The sequence below is a fragment of the Carassius gibelio genome, chromosome B11 (assembly GCF_023724105.1).
Source record: "Carassius gibelio isolate Cgi1373 ecotype wild population from Czech Republic chromosome B11, carGib1.2-hapl.c, whole genome shotgun sequence".
NCBI classification, from domain to species: domain Eukaryota; kingdom Metazoa; phylum Chordata; class Actinopteri; order Cypriniformes; family Cyprinidae; genus Carassius; species Carassius gibelio.
The window spans coordinates 23,275,675-23,297,889 of record NC_068406.1 but is presented as its reverse complement, the minus strand read 5'-3'; the positions used below and the strand labels follow the sequence as shown (position 1 = coordinate 23,297,889).

Sequence of the window (22,215 nt, the reverse complement as noted above, 5' to 3'; positions counted from 1 at the left end):
TCAAACAAAATTAGTTTGAGTCTATATTATTTATTTTATCGAAGACATCCGTTAATTGTTTTATTTACAACTTCAAAATATCAGTTGCTACCATGGCATGTACAAAATATTTTTGACTATATTTTAACTTTTTAAAACACTTTATTATCAACAAGATGCATTTGTTAATCTCAAGAAAGTTTGTATTTTATTTTTTAACCTAAGCTGAAAAAAATATTTTTATAAAAATGCAAAATAAAACAACAATTATTGTTGTACATTTTACAAGAAAATACTGTTTAAAACTAGTATTATTTCCAAGTAAAAAATGTTTAATTAAAGTGTATTTTTGTAACAAATTAGAAAAAGACACAGAAGTTTTCAGAGCAAGATTTAAAACAATAGCGCCACCTGGTGTTTGCATATGTACATTTGTATTATGTTTAATATAAGATCATATAATACTTCCTTTTAAACACACAAAACTGTGCAAGTGTAAAAATCCCATGACTGACTCAAATGCAAATGTAATTGTTGAGATGCCCCCCTCAGAGAAACCCCCCTTTGTGACCCAAACAATGCTTAATAGGTTTACTAAACCCAGTAACAAAGCACTCATTAGTTTGCAGGTTAGTTTAACAGCTGGCAGAAGATAATGTTAACTTAACTCCACTTCGAAGTAGAAAAAAATATTAAAATTGTGTTTATCTTGACTTTATTATTTTATGTTTTCAGCAAACACAATAAGAATCTTTAGCATTTAAATCGAAGTGAAATATTAATAGTTGCATAACTGGTAAAGACATATATAATAAATTACAACATCACAGAGTGAGGCAGAGCGACAGAAATAATAATAATAGGATCGAATGTGGATCTGTAACAGTCAGCGTTCTTCTCTGCTGGACTGTAAATCACTCAGGACGTTCTTCTCCATGAGAAACTGAGATTCTCTGTGTGAACGCTTCAGCTTCGCTCTTCTGTTCTGGAACCAAATCTAAGAGACAGACAAAAAATATCAGGTCTAGTACACATCCCATAACTAATAACACTATATTAAATAAATAAAAGGCCTGTGGTTATCGATTTATAGCTGTGCACCAGTCTTCACCTGAATCCTGTCCTCGTCTAGATGCAGTTTCTTAGCAAGTTCTTCACGTATGTCGATGCCTGGGTATGAGTTCACTTGAAACACACTCTCCAATATCTTGATCTGGACATAAAGAATTACACATAAAACAATTTACTCTTTATTTAGTAAATCTATAGAAATCACAAATAGTCCACGGCTGAAACAGCTTTCAATATTTTGTGATTTCAGTCTCGTTCACAACCTGTGCGTTTGACAAAAAGAGTTTTATTTTGAATAAATTAAACCCACTGATTTATTTCTGGCACATATTATTTAAAGGAAAAATAAGACATATGTGTCCTTGGAGCACAAAAGCAGTCATAAGTAGCACGGGTCGGCCTATATTTGTAGCAATAGACAAAAAAACATTGTATGGGTCAAAATGATCAGTTTTTTTTTTAATGCCAAAAATCATTAGCATATTAAGCAAAGATTATGTTCCATGAAGATATTTAGTACATTTCCTACTGGTAAATATATCAAAACTTCATTTTTGATTAATAATAGCCTATGCATTGCTAACAATTTAAAGCTGAAGTAGGTAACTTTTGTAAAAATGTATTTGTTAAACCTGTCATTATGTCCTGACAGTAGAATATGAGACAGATAATCTGTGAAAAAAAAATCAAGCTCCTCTGGCTCCTCCCAGTGCTCCTGTTGCCATTTGCAGAAATACATCGCTCCCGGTAAGAAACAACCAATCAGAGCTGCGGTCCGTAACTTAGTTTGTGTTCAAAATGTAGAAAAATGTATATAATAAGCGAGTACACCATGAATCCATTTTCCAAACCGTGTTTTTAGCTTGTCCTGAATCACTAGGGTGCACCTATAATAAGTGTTTATATTCGGACTATTTTAGATTGCTTCGGGGATACCGCGGCGGAGTAACCCAGTACCTTTGTGATTCTTCATAGACATAAACAGAGAGAAGTAGTTCCGGCTACGATGTTCTTCCGCAAGACGCAAGCAGTTCTGTTTATTAACCGCTAGAGCGTCAAAAGTTACCGACTGCAGCTTTAATTTAGACAACTTTAAAAGCAATTTTCTCAATATTTATATTATTTTGCACACTCAGATTCCAGATTTTCAAATATTGCATCTCAGCCAAATATTGTCCTCCTAACAAACCATCCATCAATGGAGAGATTATTATAAAAATTGACCCTTATGGCTTGTTTTTTGGTCTTTGGTCACATATAATTTTAATTAAATGTTATCATGTTGGAGCTGAACATTTACCTGAACACTAGAGAAAGCGGTGCGCGGTCTGCGTCCGATGTACCAGTTCAGTGTTCTCCTGTAAGCGTCTGCTGGTGATTTACTGTAAGATTTACTGTCTTCATCCACTGAAACATCACTGTCTGCGACCACACCACGGCTCTGACCCACTGGTTTCACGTCTGGAATAGATAAAACACATTATGTTAAGATCAAATGATTGCGCGCCCTGTTCGCTGAGAAGTGCGAATTATTCAAGTGAATCGTATTCAAGTGAATCGAACGAGTCGCTTCAGAGAATCGGTTCAGTAAACCGAGTAATAGTTCGAAATTATTGCCCATTTTTGGTGCAGCCAGGGTTTACTTTGAAACTATTTTCTTTCAAGAATTGTGAAGTGGAAATTAAAGACTTAATTAGTATTTTCTTGTAAAACATATACTCTAATAATCTTTGCTTTATCCACAATTTATCCATAATAATGTTGTTTCTAAAATAAATATTAGTTTATACCCAAATATTGTCAACAATATTGTTTCTTACATATGGAAGATATTTTCACTTTAAAGAAAAGCCTACTCTAAAAATAATTAAAAAAATCAGGAAAATAGCTTATGTAAAATTATCGAAAGACTGATCCGTAATGCCAGCTTATTTTGCAAAGCGGAAGTCATTTAAATTGTCATTGAATAGCTAAGTCTGGCTAAGTGCAATAAACAGTAAAACTATTTTCACTACAAACCAGTGTTTATTAAGTAATTAAAATACTATGATAACTACTTCCACTTTGAAAAGTCAAGCAGCATAACAAAATATTTTTGTAGCCTACAGGTACAATAATGAATATCAAATCACTCATTTTACAATGCAAGCAATTTACTCTTTATTTTACTGAATTTAATCAAGTTGCACAAGTTTAGAGAGTTTAATGGAGCTCATACTGAGGTTGTTTTCATTTCGGGTTTAATATGAAAAACAACTCTAAAATATATGTGACTGGAGCACAAAAGCAGTCAAAGATATATTTGAAGACAATAGACAACAAAACAATTCATGGGTCAAAATGATCAGTTTCTATTTATTGCCAAAAATCATTGGGATATTAAGTAAATATATTTTGTAAATGTCCTAACGTAAATAAATCAAAACTTAATTTTTGATTAGTAAGATGCATTGCTAAGAACTTTAAATGTGATTTTCTCAATATTTAGATTTTTTTTTTTCAAATAAAGTTGTATCTCAGACAAATATTGTCCTATCATAACAAACCATACATCAATGGAACGCTAATTTATTCATATAAATCTCAATTTCAAATAATTTCCCCTTATGACCCAGGGTCATGTATTTGTGTCTATAGAGGGTGTAATTTTACCTGTCCAGGGTCGGTGAGGTGCTGAAAGCACGGTTCTGGGATCCGGTCTGTCGAGTCCCAGGATGCTCTCGATGGTGAAGGCAGACCGTCTGGACATCGAGCAGCTCTGATGCACGCTCACTGTGAGAGAAGCCATCAGGAGATCCAGTCCTCTTCTTCTGGTGTGAACTGAAAGCTGGAGGTTCGACTTTATAGCTCCACACTCGTAACCAATTAAAGCCTGAGACTCATTGTTTTACATAAGAATCGCCTGGACTGCAGGTCATTCAGGGTCTAAATGAGGCCTTCCAACGTGAAGCAGCAATCTGTTATCTACTCAAAACACAGAATCCCTTAAAGCTGCCATTGAACGGGACAAAACACGGCTGATGTGCCATTCTTTGCACCCACCAGGTAGAAAATTAGGCCCTGTTCCCGGGATTTAACTTCTCTTAATTTCCTCGTGCCGTACCTCCAGCATTATGAGAAAGCAGTCAACTAGCGCCTAATCTTATTTACCTTATTTTCTACCACACGAGTTTCAAATCATATTAAAGCCTAATGCTGTTTAAACTAATCCTGTTGAATATTCCCATTGTCTCATGGAGAAAGATGCTCCGGATCACAAAAGCACAGCTACCTGGCAATTTGCTGAAAGCAGCATGCAATAATTGTCCCATTCAATGCCGAATTGATCTCTTTGGGTTGCTTGGCTGCTTTTAATAAATAACTTGCTTGTTTATTTGTCTTAGGCTCTTGGAGGGCCCCTGCGGCTCCATTGTTTTGCTAAGAAATGACCAATTAGTCTTGTTTAAATGCAAACCAAATGAAGACCAATTAGAAATGAATTTCAAATCACTCAATATCAAATTACAATGCAAGCAATTTACACTTCCTGACACCTTAACAAAATAATTAATAAAATACAAATAAATGCTAAATTTATTTATTTAAATATATTATACAACACTGTTTTAACAATTACAGAATAACATATAAAAAATGTTTCTGAAACCAGAACAGGACAAAATGTTTTGAACATCATATAAACTTTAATGTCTAATAATAAGTTTTGGTGGCATTAAAAAATTATGAACTTGGTATTAACCCTCAGTAAGTTTAAATTTAAATGTATTTTTAGTTAGCTTTCATATATTATTTGTGAATATTTTTTTTTTTCAATTTTGGATCTATTATACCTGTGTTTATCAATGGTAATACCTGTTTGTTATTTGAAAATGTGGTCACACTTTATTTTAGGGTCCAATTCTCACTATAAACTAACTATTAACTATGACATTTGCCTCAATTAACCCCTTATTTGCTGCTTATTAATAGTTTATAAGGCAGCTGTTAAGTTTAGGATATTGGGTAGGATTATGGATGTCACGCATTATATGTAGTTTATAAGCACTAATAAACAGCCAATATGTTAATAATAGACATGCTAATAAGCAACTAGTTATTAGTGTAAATTGGACCCTATACTAAAGTGTTATTGAAAATGTTTACTAAAAGAACATAACAAAAAAAACAATAAAACTTTTTAATTGAGCTTAATTTAATACGTTTTCATTTATTATTTGTTAAATCTTTTCAATATTGGATTTACTGTAGCTGTAACAACTATTTACCTGTTTATTACCTGAAGAAAAAAAACATCCATTGAAAATATTCTAAACTGAGATATTGAAAAAAAATTATAAAAAGGCAATTTAGCATAGTTCTGTAAGACGAGTCAAAAATCATCAGCGCATTTGAAAGAAATTTAATACCAATCTTCATTATACCCCATAAATCCATCGACTGATTTTGTATAAAGACATTTAGATTAAAACATTTTCTTAAAGGTTAGAAATAATCATTTACAAATGAATGCAACAGAAAGACTGTTGATGACTTCATGCAAACAATCAATGAATGAGAGACAGTGTTTCATTCTCAAGTAAACTTCCACCGTGTCAGATTTTTGGAGAAAAGCAAAAAAATAATATTTCCGTTTGCAATTCCATTACCTTTTTTTCTTTTATCCACAAGCTGAAGCGTTTCAATACATTGGGCCATTTTGTGCAATACAGGCTCCAAACATCTTACACCTAAAAAAATAACAAAAATTAAAGCATATTCCAAAAATTAAAGGCATTAAATCACATGATTTTAAACAAAAAAAAAATTGATTTTTTCTTAGCGTTGAGATGGAAACACTGAGTTATTACAACGGTCTGATAAAAAAAATCAAACAGATGTGTTTATAGATTTAAAAAAAACAGCCTAGAGTTGAAAATCAGAACTGTATTAATTACAAAGACAATATAAGCTCGTGAAATCATTTTGAAATGCAGTATGATGATCCTCAGAACAGCTCATATTTTAGAAAGAATTCATTTGTGTCAATAAAATGCCTGTTTTTACACAAATACGATATTTAGTATTATTTGAATCACTATAATAAAAACGTTCTTGACACATTTGAGTGAAATTCACCGTCATCGGGGACGCGATATGAACGAAAACACAGCAGCCTTAAAATATGATCAGTGAGAACCCAAACATTCAGAATTAAATCAGTTATTATTCACACGTGCAACTCTATGGAAATAAAAGCATCTCCTCAGGTTTCGTTGGTCATGGTAGTGGATTCATTTACACGCATACATTTATCAAACCCTCGAAAAGCAAATGCAGGTCAGTAACGGATATGGTTAAAAAATACAGGATTCTTACTAATAACAACTTTTGAGAGGTTTTGCCCCAAAGTGTCCGCATTAATTCTTTTCGCAGTCACATATTACATCATCGTTTCTGGAGATCCCCTGAAGAACAGGAAGTGATGTTCGTGGAATCCAAGCACAGAACGGTTTCCATCAGGCTTCTGATTCGCCCTTTTTCAGCCCCTCCTCTCCTGCGTCACTGTCCTCTGATTGGCTGTTGCTAAGGACCAAGAACTGTCCATCAGCAGCTGGTTGGCCGGGTCGACTCGATGCGGCTATCAAACGGCTTTGTTCTTCGAGATCCTGTAAGAAAAAATCATTTTTAAGAAACTAATAATCGACAAGGATGCATTAAATTAACCTCAAGAGGCAGCAAATACATTTATATTGTTACAAAATACTCTATTTGAAATAAAAATACTGTTCTTTTGAAAATATACATCACAGTTTCCACAAAAATGTTAGAATGTTATTAGAATAATTTCTGAAGATCATGTGTAACTGATGCTGAAAATTCAGCTGTGCATAAGAGAAATAAATTATATTTTACTATATATTCATATAAAAAACAGTTAATTTAAATTGTAATATTATTTCACAATATTACTGTATTTTCTTAACTGTAGCCTTCTTTAGGAAACTTGGTACAGATCCCAAATGCTTTCCTTTACCTTCTCGATCTGTTTCTGTTTCTGAAGTTCTTCCTGTTGTTTCTCTTTGGCTTTGTCCAGCTCTCTCTGTTTCTGTGTGGATTTGCGGTCCTGTCAGGAAAAAAACAAACAAAGATTATCAATTTAATTAGACCTGTTATTTCTGCACAGATCGAGTCATTTGAAATCAAATAAATGAAGAGTTTTCTCACCATCTCAGAGTGGAGCGCGATCTGCTTCGCCAGTCCTACACTGTCACAGATCTAACAATCAAGAGCATCCAAATCACTGAGATCAGCTTAAAACAACCTCTAAAAGCTCTTGTTTTTTTAAAGGGGTATGTACACATGTCCTTATTAAAGTATAAAATAGAAGGTTTATAAAAATAAATAAATCAAATAAAATAGATAACATTTTTTTTATAATACATTTCTATTTACATAGACTACAAATAAATAATATACTTATATATATATTATATACATATACATAAAAATAAGTAAATATAGCATAACTCGTTATAATAATATATCACAATATTTATGGGTGTGTGAGTGTAAATTATAGCTTGATATATTATTATTATACATTATATAGTAAAATAAATATATATTATTTTAGTAATATCATATACAATTAAATTATTAATGTAAGAATTATATATTTTTAAGTATACTAAAATTTAAAAAGGAGTATGTACACATGTCCTTATTAAATTATAAAATAAAAGGTTTATAAAAATAAATAAATAAAATAAAATAGATCATATATTTTAAAAATATATTTCCAATCTAATGAATTTAAACATATATTTATATAGACTACAAATAAATAAAATATGTGTATTATATTCATAAAAAATAAATTATAGTATAACTCATAATAATATATCACAATATTTATTTACATAATAAATATAATATGGGTGAGTGTAAATTATAGCTTGATATATTATTATACATTATATACTAAAATAAATATATATTATTATAGTTATATTTTTATAATATTGTATAACATTAAATTATTCATGTAAGAATTATATATTTTCAAGTATACTAAAATTTAAAAAGTAGTATGTTCACATGTCCTTTTTAAAGTATAAAATAAAATGGTTATAAAAATATAATTAATAAAATAAAATAGATAATATAATTACTAAATATAAATTCAATCTAATGATTTTAAATATATTTATATAGACTACAAATAAATAAAATACATGTATATTATTTACAAATCTAAAATTAATTATAGCATAACCCATTAGAATAATACACCTCAATATTTATTTATATAATAAATATATTATCGGTGAGTGTAAATTATAGCTTGATATATTAATATTATACATTAAATATTTAAATAAATACATATTATTCTAGTAATATTATTATAATATTATATAACATTAAATTATGTAAGAGTGATATATTTTTAAGTATACTAAAATGTTTAATAATCATGTAATATATTAATATTATATTTTCTAATAATGTAATATCAATTATATATGTAATGTAAATAACTCAATTATGAATCAATAATAACATATATATGTAACTTCAGATATATACGTTGTTTTTATTACTAAGAGTTCGGTATATTTGTACCTTCTCTCCATCATTGTTTGACTCAAAGACGTAGCAGACTGTAAGATGTCGTCCGTCTTCTCGTCCTCCGGCCGTCTTCAGCACGAAACCAAACAAGCGCTTGTTCTCCTGATGTGACGCACACAGCACAACGCTGGAGAGAGGAAACTGAGGGACACACAACAGATACTTCCTTCAAAACAGCACTGGATTCAGTCTTTCACAGAAGCCACAGAACTGTAAGGACCTACCTTGAGTCTTGTGACTTGTGTCTGCGGGTCAATCAGCCTACAAACAAACAAGAGACATGAAAATACACATGAACACCTTCTCTAGAGATTGTGCAAAGCTGACTCCGGATCAGTGAACTGACTTGAGGCATTCGCAGGTGACGAGCAGATGAGACTCGGTCATCCTGAAGATGTTGTGAATGGCTCGGGCGGCCAGGATCTGTCTCATGGTCTCAGAGATCACGTCTGCGCTCTCTGTGGCCTTCACCTCCATGCAGCCCAGGAAGCGAACGATGTAAAGCTGGTGCAGAATCGAGTCTGAAACCACACGAGAGATGCATTAATTAATGCATTTTTTTTTTTATAAAAGTCATGTGTATGGAGTGAGTTTTGGTTCTTTATTACATGCGAGAAAATAAAAGATCTGAGAGAAAAAAAAAAAGTTTGAGAGAAAAAGTTATCACACTGATAGCAAAAAAACATTTCATGAGAGAAAAAAGAATATTTGAGAGAAAAAGTTTTCATGCCAATAGCAAAAAATAATTATATTTGAGACTAAAAAAAGTTTTGAGAGAAAGTATTTTCTCATAGAACATAAAAAAAATATATACATTTGAAATTTTTAAAATTATTTCTGAGAAAAAAAATCTCTCTCAAAATATATATTTTTTGCTATCAGTGTGAAAATATTTTCTCTAAAAAAAAAAGTGTTTCTCTCGAAACGCTTTTCTTTGCTCTTGATGCAATTTCTTGCTCTCGTGTCAGGATTTTGCTTTCACTGTGAGAATTGTGTCATGGGCGGGGCCACGTTCCTATTGGCCAGTCGGGTGAGCATCGTCTTGTCTTGGGAGTCGAACTGAATCATTACACCATTGTTCGGTTCACCTGCATGGATGCAACCTCTGCCTTATGGCTAGTTAAGTTGAGCACGGACACTCCAATGTTTGGGCAAGATGATGACACACAGCTGGCTGAGCAAGTTCAGTATCACTGAAGATTAAACATTAAAAAATAGCACTCATATTCATGAATGAATGTGTATTATATTATTTGCTTGCTAATCGCTAGTAAAGCTAACCAGCCATCATGCTAGGTAAACTTGCAAACTCACCTGGTTTATACTATGTTTAAATCAAATGCCAAATTAATGTTTTGATTTAGATAGTTTCCCGCCCATGACACAATTCTCACAGTGAAAGCAAAATCCTGACACGAGAGCAAGAAATTGCATCAAGAGCAAAGAAAAGCGTTTCGAGAGAAACACTTTTTTTTTTTAGAGAAAATATTTTCACACTGATAGCAAAAAATATATATTTGAGAGTTTTTTTCAAAGTATTTTGAGAGAGATTTTTTTTCTCAGAAATAATTTAAAAAATTTAAAATGTATATTTTTTTATGTTTTATGAAAAAATACTTTCTCTCAAACCTTTTTTTAGTCTCAAATATAATTATTTTTTGCTATTGGCATGAAAACTTTTTCTCTCAAATATTCTTTTTTCTCTCATGAAATGTTTTTTTGCTATCAGTGTGATAACATTTTCTCTCAAACTTTTTTTTTCTCTCAGATCTTTTATTTTCTCGCATGTAATAAAGAACCAAAACTCACTCCATACATGTGTGCACATATCAAAAACTGATTTTATAATCTTGCATCAGATTGCAATAATATTCTCTGCTTTTCTGCTAGTGTGACTAGGCTAAAACTCACTAATTAATCACAGTTTAATCAAATCAGAGGAATATAAATCAAGTCTTGGCCTAGAATATTCAATTTCATCAGAAAATGCATGACATTATGTGCATTAAATACATTGCAAGGTGCTTTTCATGTGCAATTTAAGCTATAAAAGGAATAGCACAAAGATACTTTTATCTTCTGCTCACCAAAGCTGCATTTATTTGATCAAGAATACGGCAAAAAATGCAACCTTGTAAAATATTATTACATTTTAAAATAAGTGTTTTCTATGTGAATATATAGTCAAATGTAATTTTTTTCTGTGATGCACATTTTCAGCATCTTCAGTGTCACATGATCTTCAGAAATTGTTATAATATGCTGATTTGCTGCTCAAGAAACATTCCTCATTATTATAAAAGGTGAAAACAGCTTCATATTTTGGGGGAAACCATAATGCATTTAGTTTGTTGAAATTCTTTGATGAAGGGAACGTTTAAAAGCAAAGCAATAACTTGACATGGACATTTTCTGTAACGTCTTCATGGTCACTTTTGATCAATTTGACCCCTTGTGATTAAAAGTAATTAATTTCTTTCAAATAAAAATCCAACTGCCCCCAAACTTTTTATCAATGTACCTTCACTTTCTTCAGATTTTGACCCTCCAGATTCCCCAAACGGGTTGGTCCTTCTTTCGGTGAAGAGAGAAACACAAGCCAGTGCTTAATAATTCTCTAATAACAATCAACAGTAAATTCTGCTCTTTTGTAGAGATTGGAGCGCAGACCTGCCCTGAGTGCCGCTCTTAGCCTGACTGCTGTGCTCCTCGCTGACGGGGGAGATGATGTCAAACTGAATGGGCGTGTCCGGAGCCACCAGCGAATCCAGAGACAGAGACGACAGCGCCGGAGACTCGGAGCCCGCAGAGCACTGACTGCCTGAACGACCCGCTTTGGGTCGACTTTGACTTCAGGAGTTACAAAAAAGCAATGCTTTCAGACAGAAAACATGGAATCTTTTACGAACTCATCTCTTTGCTCATCAATGGATGCTCTGCAGTGAATGGGTGCCGTCAGAATGAGAGTCTGATAAAAACATCACAATAATCCACAGCCACTCCAGTCCATCAGTTAACATCTGGAGAAGACAAAAGCTGTGTGTTTGTAAAAAACGTGATGACTTTTTCACTGGAGGATGTCATTTGAAGTTTATTACTATTATTCACTTAATATATAAATATTGTAAATTTAGAAAAAAAAAGTTATGGACTGCAGCTTTAAGAATGTCTTTATGATGGATTTTTTCTCAGCTTTTTCTAACATCAAGACATTAACTGATGGACTGGAGTGCTCGTGGATTATTGTGATGTTTTTATCAGCTGTTTGGACTCTCATTCTGACGGCACCCATTCACTGCAGATCATCCATTGATGAGACACTGATGCAATGCTACATTTCCACAAATCTTATGAAGAAACAAACTGCAATGCATCCAGACAGAAAACATGGAATCATTTACAAACACAACTCTTTGCTCATCAATGGATGCTCTGCAGTGAATGGGTGCCGTCAGAATGAGAGTCCAAACAGCTGATAAAAACATCACAATAATCCACAGCCACTCCAGTCCATATCTTGTGAAGCCAAAAGCTGTGTTTTTGTAAAAATGAAACCTATCAAGACATTTTTAACTTCAAACCATCATTTATGGATAAAATATTAGTCCATAATCCCTCAATAACCCTTTCTTCAGTGAAAAAGTCCATCTCCTGTTGTCTCTCACATCAAAATCAAGCCACATATTTGTTTAGATATGTTTTGGCTCTGTGAGATCTGTTTGATCTGCGTAGATCTCTCACCTGATTCAGACGTGATGACTTTTTCACTGGAGGAAGTCGTTTGAAGTTTATTACCATTATTCACTTATTATATAAATAATGTATATTTTGAACAAAAAAAAAGGTATGGACTGCAGCTTTAAGAATGTCTTTATGATGGATTTTTTTCAGCTTTATCTAAAATCTCAAGACATTAATTGATGGACTGGAGTGGTTGTGGATTATCGTGATGTTTTTATCAGCTGTTTGGACTCTCATTCTGACGGCACCCATTCACTGTAGATCATCCATTGATGAGACACTGATGCAATGCTAAATTTCCACAAATCTTATGAAGAAACAAACTGCAATGCATCCAGACAGAAAACATGGAATCATTTACAAACACATCTCTTTGCTCATCGATGGATGCTCTGCAGTGAATGGGTGCCGTCACAATGAGAGTCCAAACAGTTGATAAAAACATCACAATAATCCACAGCCACTACAGTCCATATCTTGTGAAGCCAAAAGCAGTGTTTTTGTACAAATATCATGATATTTTTTAACTTCAAACTATCATTTATGGATAAAATATTAGTCCATAATCCCTCAATAACCGTCTCTTCAGTGAAAAAGTCCATCTCCTGTTGTCTCTCACATCAAAATCAAGCCACATATTTGTTTAGAGATGTTTTGGTTCTGTGAGATCTGTGCAGATCTCTCACCTGATTCAGACGTGATGACTTTTTCACTGGAGGAAGTCATTTGAAGTTTATTACTATTATTCACTTATTATATAAATAATGTATATTTTGAAAAAAAAAAAAAGGTATGGACTACAGCTTTAAGAATGTCTTTGTGTTGTTGTTTTTCAGCTTTATCTAAAATCTCAAGACATTAACTGATGGACTGGAGTGGTTGTGGATTATTGTGATGTTTTTATCAGCTGTTTGGACTCTCATTCTGACGGCACCCATTCACTTCAGAGCATCCATTGATGAGACACTGATGCAATGCTACATTTCTCCAAATCTGATGAAGAAACAAACTCATCCTAATCTTGGATGATCTTACGGTCAGTACATTTTCAGCTATTTTCATTTAAGGCTGTAGTATTTGTATTAGTGAGATGTTGTGCTGACACTCACGTGCTCGGTCTGAAACTCTCATGGCGCTGTTGGAAAGATGGTGAAGGTGTTACAGCCTCCAGAGCCGACTGATTCACTCTCGCTGCGATTTCCTGCCGACACAAGAAACATTAGCAATGTCTGACTCCAAACCGCATTAAAGTTATTGTATTATATTTGCAGAGGTTTCGGTTTTCATGTATGACGATGAGAGTAAATCTGAATCCCACACTCACCTCTGGGTTTTCACTCAGGTATATCCTCTTAGAGATGTTGTTTATTGTTGCAATCCACTAAAACATTTAAAATAATTTTCATTGGTGAATCAGTTAAAGCCAATTTAAAGCATGTTTGCAGCATCATTACTCTACTCTGTGGCTCAGTGGTAAAGCATTGCATCAGCAGTGCAAAAGGTTGTGTGTTCGATTCCCAGGAAACATATGTTAGGTAAAAAATGTTAGCCTGAATGCAATGCAAGTCGCTTTGCCTAAAAGCGTCTTCTAAATGCATTAATTTATTTACTCTTCAGTGTCACATGATCCTTCAGAAATCATTCTAATATGCTGAGTTGGTGCTCAAGAAACATTTATGAATATTATAATAATTTTGCAAACTGCTGTGCTGCTTTATAGTTTTTTGTAAGCTCACATTATTTAGGATTCTTTGATGAATAGAAAGTTCAAAAGAACAGCATTTATCTGAAGTTGAAATAGAAATGTATTCACTGCCACTTTTGATAAAAGTAATGCATCCCTGCTGAATAAAAGCAAAACAATCTTTCTAGTCCCAGACATTTGAACAGTAATGTAATTATAATTTCTCGGTTAAATCTGTTTCTCCAAGAGGGATCTCCAAGTGAACGAGACTCAATCAAACACAGTCTCCTCACCTCCTCGCAGTCTTTCCTGCTCTCCGCCTGTAATATAACGGCCCTGCGGTACACAGAGAAACAGCCGTTCACTCAAAGCAGTGACTCAGAATGACTCAAGATGTACTGAGAAAGGATAAGACACCCATTTACTCGCCTGGTGAATATTCACTCGAGTTTAAACTGGATCAACACTGTAGTGTTTACATTTCTCATTACTAGACTAATACCAGAAGAACAGGAAAAGTAGTAACCAAACCCTTTTGTGGATTTTAGTTTACCACCCTCACCCTCAGGCCATCCAAGATTAGGATGAGTTGGTTTCTTCATCAGATTTGGAGAAATGTAGCATTGTGTCAGAAATGTAGTAATGGATCCTCTGCAGTGAATGGGTGCCGTCAGAATGAGAGTCTAAACAGCTGATAAAAACGTTACAATAATCCACACCACTACCGAGAAGCCAAAAGCTGGCTATAATTAAGATATTTTTTTATCTTCAAACTGTTGTTTCTGGCTCAAGTATGAGTCCATAATCTATAATAACACTTGGTATCTCTTAAAATCAAAATCAATTCACATATTTCTTTTCAGCTGTGAACAGTGTAAACGAAGCTTGATCTGTGCAGATTTCACTACTGATTCAGACCAGATCACTTTTGCACTGGAGAAAGCAATATTATATATAGAAAGACTCCTATTATAGCTGGAAGCAATGGTTTAAAGTAAAAAATGTCTTAATGATGGATTTGTTTCAACTGATGGAGTGGAGTGGATTATTGTGAGGTTTTTATCAGCTGTTTAGACTCTCGTTCTGACGGCACCCATTCACTGCAGAGCATCCACTGACAAGACACTGATGCTTATGCTACATTTCTCCAAACCTGATGAAGAAACAAACTCATCCTAATCTTGGATGATCTTAGGGTCAGTACATTTTCAGCAAATTTCAGTAACAACAGAAGTTACATTACTGTAGAAATCAAACTGTGCATGAAAACCGCCTACGTTTGGATTGGCATCTAAAGCGATCACCCACATTTCCAAACTGGTTTATCTGAAACAGACTGAAGGATGTCTACTGAATGAGACTATACTCTATGCACATGCAATAGTAAGATCAGCACAAGACTATAATAACGTACTTCTTGCCATCGAAAGCTGTGATCTGAAAGCAGAAGCGTCGGTCCTCACAGTCCACCGCCATGACGGAGCAGTTGTCGATGTCCAGAACCAGACCTCCGGCCACGGCTCCACGCGATTGGCTCATGAGGTTTCCTCCCTGCGTGAAGAAATACTGCCGCTCCCATGAAGACGACACCAGCCCTGTTTTACTGGAGGAGAAAGCATGAGATGATTAGAAACGCAGACGACTGTGCCGTGTATAAACGTTTCCTCGGTGGCTGATGCGGTCGTACTAGCGAGTGTTGAGGTAGCCAGTTTTGCGAGTCAGGTTACGGTTCACCGGGATCTTGTTGGGGTCCGGGTCGGGCATGTAGAGCGGGTCACTGGCAGCTTTTAGGTCTTGAATCATCTGCTCTGTGGCTTCAGCGTCGTGGTCCATTTCCCTGCGAACACTACGAGCACAAAGAGAAAAGAAACTCAAAACAGTTGAATTAACTGCTTTTCTCATTTGCAATAGAACACATGCAAACAAACTACATTTAAGTATTGCACTCAAGTGAAATGTGCTTTTATGCAAATAACATGCAAAGTATATTTTATCGACAAGAACACTCAAAAACAGAAACGATAGTGTGCAATACTGTACATACTGTATAAAATATAAGATACACTACTGCTTAAAGGTTTAGTTTTTTGTGTGTTTTCAAAAGAAGTGTCTTCTGCTCACAAAGGCTGCATTTGTTTAATTAATATTATGAAATATTACAATTTAAAATAGCATTTATTTTAAATAGAAATCATTTATAATATTCTAAATGTCTTTCCTGTCACTTTTAGTCAATAAACTGCACCCTTGTTGAATAAAAGTATAAAAGTATTCTTAGAAATCAAGTATAAAAATAAATAAATACTTCATTGTTTATCACCTATCCTTAGCAATACAGTTTGAATACAGTAAGAAAAATGATCTCTGATATCATCCGTTTACAATATTGTAATATGTTGCTGATCATTAATCAAACTAATCAGGCCGGTATTGATATGAGCACTAATATATTGTGCTTCCCTATTTAAAGTAAATTTAAAATACTTAAATCGATACTTATACACATCTAACATGCCATAAAATGAAAAAGTACTATAAACATGTTGTGATGTATTATGCCAGATGCATTCGACCGGTTTATGGTAAAATATTATTATTTATACATTTGTTTTTATATTTGCACTTGTATAAATAAATTTAGATTTTATTTATTATTTTGCTATATAATACAAATAATTGTTTCAGTTTTAAAAGGTTTTAGTACCTCAGTTGCAACAATTCAGATTTTTATTATTTTTTTACATTTTAATCGAATACAAATCTTAAATCAGTTAAAAAAATATTTAAAAAATAAACATATTTTTTGGCATTGGTTGAAACTCACTTCTGGACGCTGGTTCCGATGTTGGTGAGAAACTCCTCCCACTGCTGCGTCAGATTCTCTGATCCCAGTTTAAAAAAACTGATCTGATGAAAAGCAAAGCATTCTGAATTCTAAAAGGCCTGTCTGTATTACATGATGTGCTCACGGTTCATGTATGATCATCACCTGCGCCTGCATGTATCCCAGCAGCGGCTCCAGCAGCGCCATCTTCTTCTTGTACTGCAGCATGTTAAGCGATGCAAAGTAGTGCATTATGGTCTCGTGCTGTTTTTTCCTGGACGTGTAGACGTCCTCCATCACTTCATTCTTCACCTGCAGTGAACACATGCATGACAGCAGTTACATGTAGTGCAGGACGCCATATCAACAATGTGGAATTATTTTGGATGATGTCTATTTTTCTTTGTTGTTTGTGAAATTTCTAGCAATTTCAAAGTTTCTGTACCAATTACTTTTCTAGTCCGGTTCAAAAATAAAAGTCCTTGTTGACATCAGTGAAAAATGTATTAAATATAAAAAAATAAATAAAAATAAATAATTAATTAATTAAAATATGAGCAAATCAGTAAAACTATAAAAACATTATTGTTGCACGAAATAAGTGTCAACTGAAAAAATTTAAAATAATAATAATAATAATAATAATATCGTATATATAATATCGTATATGTATATATATATATATATATATATATATATATATATATATATATAGCTAGTTTCCCAATCAAATGTTTTCTTTCATTCAGTCTGATTACCTGATGCACTAAAAAAACTAAAACTAAATCTGAAATAAAAATTACTTAATTAATTAATTTGAAATAATTACAAAAAATATTCAATAATAAAATTAAAAACATGCATAAATAAAAATTTCTAAAATGCTAGCCCAAAATTAACAAAAGCAGAAACATAATATTTTAAATTAGATTTTATTTTTTACAAAAAAATAGTAATATGTCAATGATCATAAAATCAACTGGAGCAAATCTGATGTAAGAATATGATTTGGAATAACATGCACTGATGAATCATTCACAGTGGGATCAAAATGTGCATTGAGAAAGTATGAAAAGTTGATTTTGATATTTGTCTAATATCGTCTAGTTTTTTTTGTCCTAGACAAGGACACTGGTACCTGCCAATGTCTCCGAGGAGAAGATGCTCATCTATCGGCGGTCTGGCCAACTCTCAGTGTGAGTGTTATTAAATGGGCACATTACAACACACACACTCTTTCAGCAATACACACACACACACAGTACACTCTTCTGTGTTAGTATGAAGACAGCTGTCAATCATAAAACACTGAATTCTCAAAACGCCACACCTTCTCATTCTCCTTTCGTTTAGACAGACGACTGTATCTGTTGACGGCTGAGTCGTGATCTGAAACCAAATATGTTGCACAAAATGAAGCATGAAGTAATGGTTACATTATCATAAGATGCAACAATTATGTGGGAAAAAAAATGAAGTGCTTACCGTCACTTGCAATCTGAAACACTTCCTTCAGGATGACAATTTCTAGAGACAATTAGAGGAGGAAAATATGTAAGAGATAATGCACAGTCAGTCCGATTATTACACTGGGGTTATTATAGTTCAACTAAAAGAAATCCTAAAAATAAATCCTAAATAATACGTTTTCTTAGTTGAACTAAAATAAACATTGACTGAAATAAAAAAGTACAAAGTGTAAAGTATAAAGTATCAAAATATTTTATTAAAAAAAAAGAGTCTGCTTGTTGCCCAGACAAAATTGCGAATTTTATTTAGTTTAACTTAATATACTAAATTAACTAAAACTACAAACTCAAAATAAAAATAAACTATATAGATACATAAAAATATTAGTAGATAAATATTTTACTAATATTAATAACATAAAAAAAATCATAAAAAGTATAAATATTATATATATATATAAAACAGCAAGTTGTGAAGGTGACACTTTATAATAAAATAACCAAAACTTAATAAAAGTATAGAGACATATAAAAAAGGCCAATAAAACAACAAAACTGAAAGTAAAACGGAGTAAAATTAAAATAGAAAATATATAAATAAATAGTGATTTAAAAAATTTATACAAATATAATAGTATCTCTGTAATTCCAAAATAACACTGTATTGAACAACTGCTTAAGAAATAAATAAATATATATATATATATAGAAACATCAATATACAAGTAATTTTTTTGTGTAAGGAGACAAGAAACGAAAATAAAATATATATTTAAAAAATATACACTAAAATAACTACAATTGAGTTGTTAAAACTATATAGATATTTTTTAAAAAGTGAAAATATATAAATACAGGATATATTTCAGCGAGTTTACCATTAAAATGTTTTTTATTTCCATTTAGTTCAATAAAAAAAAAATTGTAACTATACAATATAAAAATGTAAATACAACAAAATTACTAAATTGTTAACAACTATTAACATTTTTAAAGATATACAATATAAAAATACAAATTGTTAGCCCAAATTGAAAAAAAGCAGAAACATAAAAATTTAATCTAATTTTAAAAATCTAATTCAATTACTTTGTGCAAGAAGAATGAGAGACTAAAATAAAAAATAATTTTTTTTAATAAAATGTTAAAATTGAGTTGTTAAAAATATATATAAATAAAATAAAAATAAAATAAAATGTAAATGAATTTTGAAAAAATATTCTTATATTGTAGAACGCTCTAGCCCACAATGCACTGCAGTCTTCTACCTCTCAGGTCTCTCTCCTGAAACTGTGTGATGGGGAACATCATGGCGTCTGAGAGCTGAGTGGAGAGAACGGCGTGACACGAGCTGAGCTGAAAGAAGACACAGAGAATCACACATGAGTGAAATCACACACACACACACACACACACACTTCATTAGTGACAGACGATGTTCTGACCTCATCAATGACTTTGGCAAACTGCTGCAAAGTAGAGCTCATGACCTCATCATCACCTCCCAGAGGAAAACGCTGCACAACAGAGACCGATGTCATACCACTCAACTATATCACTACATATTCACAGAGAGAACCGAAGAAAGCTGAGATACTGCGAATAAAAATCTAAATCAGAAGTCACCTGTTTCTCGTAGTCTTTCAGTAATTTAGACGTCAGATGTGTGGCAGCACTCAGTTCATTCTGAAAGAAGCAGCACAGGAGTCTCATTAAAAATAATAATAATAATTTTAACCCCAAATTCATAAAAGAATATATATTATGCATTATTTTTTTTATATTTCATTATTTAATTGTATTTAATATTATGAAAAATCGTTTTAATCTAATTATTTGAATTCATTATTAATAAATATTTTTATTTTATTTTATAGATAACATTAATGAATCATTAACAATTTTAAAATATCAATAATCTCATATAATGAATATTTATTATTCTTAATAATATAGTGATTTTTCATTGAGAATGAGTTTATAATAGTATCAATGATATACAATAGTGTTAGATCTCATATAATGTTTATTTTTTTCACATTATTATTAATATTAATATTATTATTGGCAGTCAAAACAAAGTAATAATAATATCCATACTATAAAATAGAATTATCTTTCGTATTATATGAATTTATATGAATTATTATTTTTTATTGTTATCAAGAATAATGTATAGTAATAAATAATACTTTTATCTCATAATAAATGTTTGTTTATTTTTTAAATATTACTAACAACAACCATATATTATTGTTGTTAATAATAATAATAATAATAATAAATATATATGTTATTTTTTATTATTAACAATAATAATATATGTTTTTTTTATATTTAAAAACTAAACATACATACATACATACATATATACATATATATATATATATATATACATATATACATATATATATATATATATATATATATATATATATATATATATCAATAACATTTATTAAAATAAATAAATATTTACATACATAATCACCCTTAAAATGGGTTTTATCTTTTGGCTTTGGGGTGCAATATGATCAAGACAAGATCTTGACAGTTTGTGTGTGATTCATCCATTAACACTTAAGTTACAGTCACTATTATAATGTGATTATTGAGCATATATCATATTCCATATTCTCACCTGGGCGTCGTAGATTCTGTGCATGGCTTTAAAGAGCTGACTGAAATAACTGGATATGGCCTCAGTGTCTTCCTCAAACACACCCAGCAGAGAGCGAGTCTGGAAAACACCAGCACCATTCAGACATGACCTCAAGATGGTATTCCTATCATAAAATGTGCTGTTTAATAACAAATTGTGGATGCATGTAAAACAAGGCCTCATACTTTATTTGTGAGATTTCAGACTAAAACAGAATCAAATGTGAACATGTCCATTCACTCTGATTGATGAGTTTCGATCTGATCTCCAATTACCACATTTATCACGTGAGTAAAGCTATGTTCTTTTGTATTTCTGATTTATGTTTTCTAATAACTGATCATTGCCAAATCCAAACCACAACCCATCTTATGCTAAAGAGCTCAAAATCAGACAGATTAATCAGTTATGATGAATAGAAACACGAACAAACTCATGATCCGCTCTGTGTAACTGCGTGAGAAGCAGATGTTTATTATGATAAAATGTATATTTATGTATTATTTCTGTTAGCTTGTTGGCTAAATGCTGCTGGTTTACCTGTGGACTGTCCTCCAGGGTTTCCTCTATCGGTAATTTGTCGATTCCCGGCATGACTGCAGATTTACCGCGAACGCAACGAGCTATTTAGACTATTATTCAGAAACAAAAACACAATGTTATGATGTTGATCTTCGCTTTATTTCTGACAAATCAACACCCACCCGGATCCTCCCACAAACGCGGAAGTCCCGCCTCCTCCCGCCCGCTGATTGGCCGAGACGCTGTTGATTTTATGATGACGTCGGCGCTTGTTTATAAGAAATAAAGCCATTTGCGACTCTCTGGTGGTTAATAATATTATTATATTAGCGAAATATTTCATCCATAAATAATATTTTTTCGAATCACTCATACACTTTATAATATTTATAAATTAATTAAAAAAAAAACTTTCAGAAATATGTCAGACCGATAGCAGTAAAATGTTAGCTTAAATGTTGTATTTCAATAAAGGAAATATAAAATAAAACATAAAAATGAAAAGTGTGGCTCTTATATAAAATAACACGAGGTGTTAGTATGGAAAAAAATGAAATAGTGTTCATTGTGAATTGTTAAAATAGGTTAAATGTTATCGAAATAACAATTTATTAGACAATATTTTAAATAATTTCTTGTTTATTGTAATTTT

At 32.2% G+C, this 22,215-nt stretch overlaps 2 protein-coding genes across 4 annotated transcripts; both read right to left on the bottom strand.

Moving 5' to 3' along the window:
* Positions 1 to 547: 547 nt before the first annotated feature.
* On the bottom strand, positions 548 to 5,294 carry hesx1 (HESX homeobox 1). The gene is made up of 4 exons (XM_052569471.1): positions 3,703 to 5,294; positions 2,351 to 2,511; positions 1,091 to 1,192; positions 548 to 976 (listed from the first exon to the last, which is right to left on the bottom strand). The coding sequence occupies exons 1-4, from the start codon at positions 3,836 to 3,838 to the stop codon at positions 866 to 868; spliced, it is 510 nt and encodes a 169-aa protein (XP_052425431.1). The 5' UTR covers positions 3,839 to 5,294; the 3' UTR covers positions 548 to 865.
* A 140-nt stretch (positions 5,295 to 5,434) lies between these two features.
* Positions 5,435 to 21,777, bottom strand: appl1 (adaptor protein, phosphotyrosine interaction, PH domain and leucine zipper containing 1). Of its 3 annotated transcripts, none has more exons than XM_052569468.1 (22): positions 21,582 to 21,777; positions 21,021 to 21,119; positions 20,006 to 20,065; positions 19,825 to 19,896; positions 19,648 to 19,735; positions 18,396 to 18,437; positions 18,241 to 18,299; positions 17,076 to 17,222; positions 16,911 to 16,993; positions 15,774 to 15,932; positions 15,501 to 15,689; positions 14,380 to 14,422; positions 13,727 to 13,783; positions 13,512 to 13,603; positions 11,332 to 11,511; positions 11,183 to 11,235; positions 9,008 to 9,182; positions 8,886 to 8,922; positions 8,656 to 8,802; positions 7,255 to 7,305; positions 7,064 to 7,153; positions 5,435 to 6,695 (listed from the first exon to the last, which is right to left on the bottom strand). In XM_052569468.1, exons 1-22 carry the CDS (start codon positions 21,633 to 21,635, stop codon positions 6,546 to 6,548), a joined length of 2,127 nt encoding a protein of 708 aa, XP_052425428.1. In that variant the 5' UTR covers positions 21,636 to 21,777; the 3' UTR covers positions 5,435 to 6,545. The 3 variants fall into 3 exon arrangements, with proteins under 3 accessions (XP_052425428.1, XP_052425429.1, XP_052425430.1); XM_052569469.1 differs by having other exon boundaries at positions 11,183 to 11,232; XM_052569470.1 differs by having other exon boundaries at positions 21,021 to 21,165; positions 21,582 to 21,740.
* Positions 21,778 to 22,215: the final 438 nt, after the last annotated feature.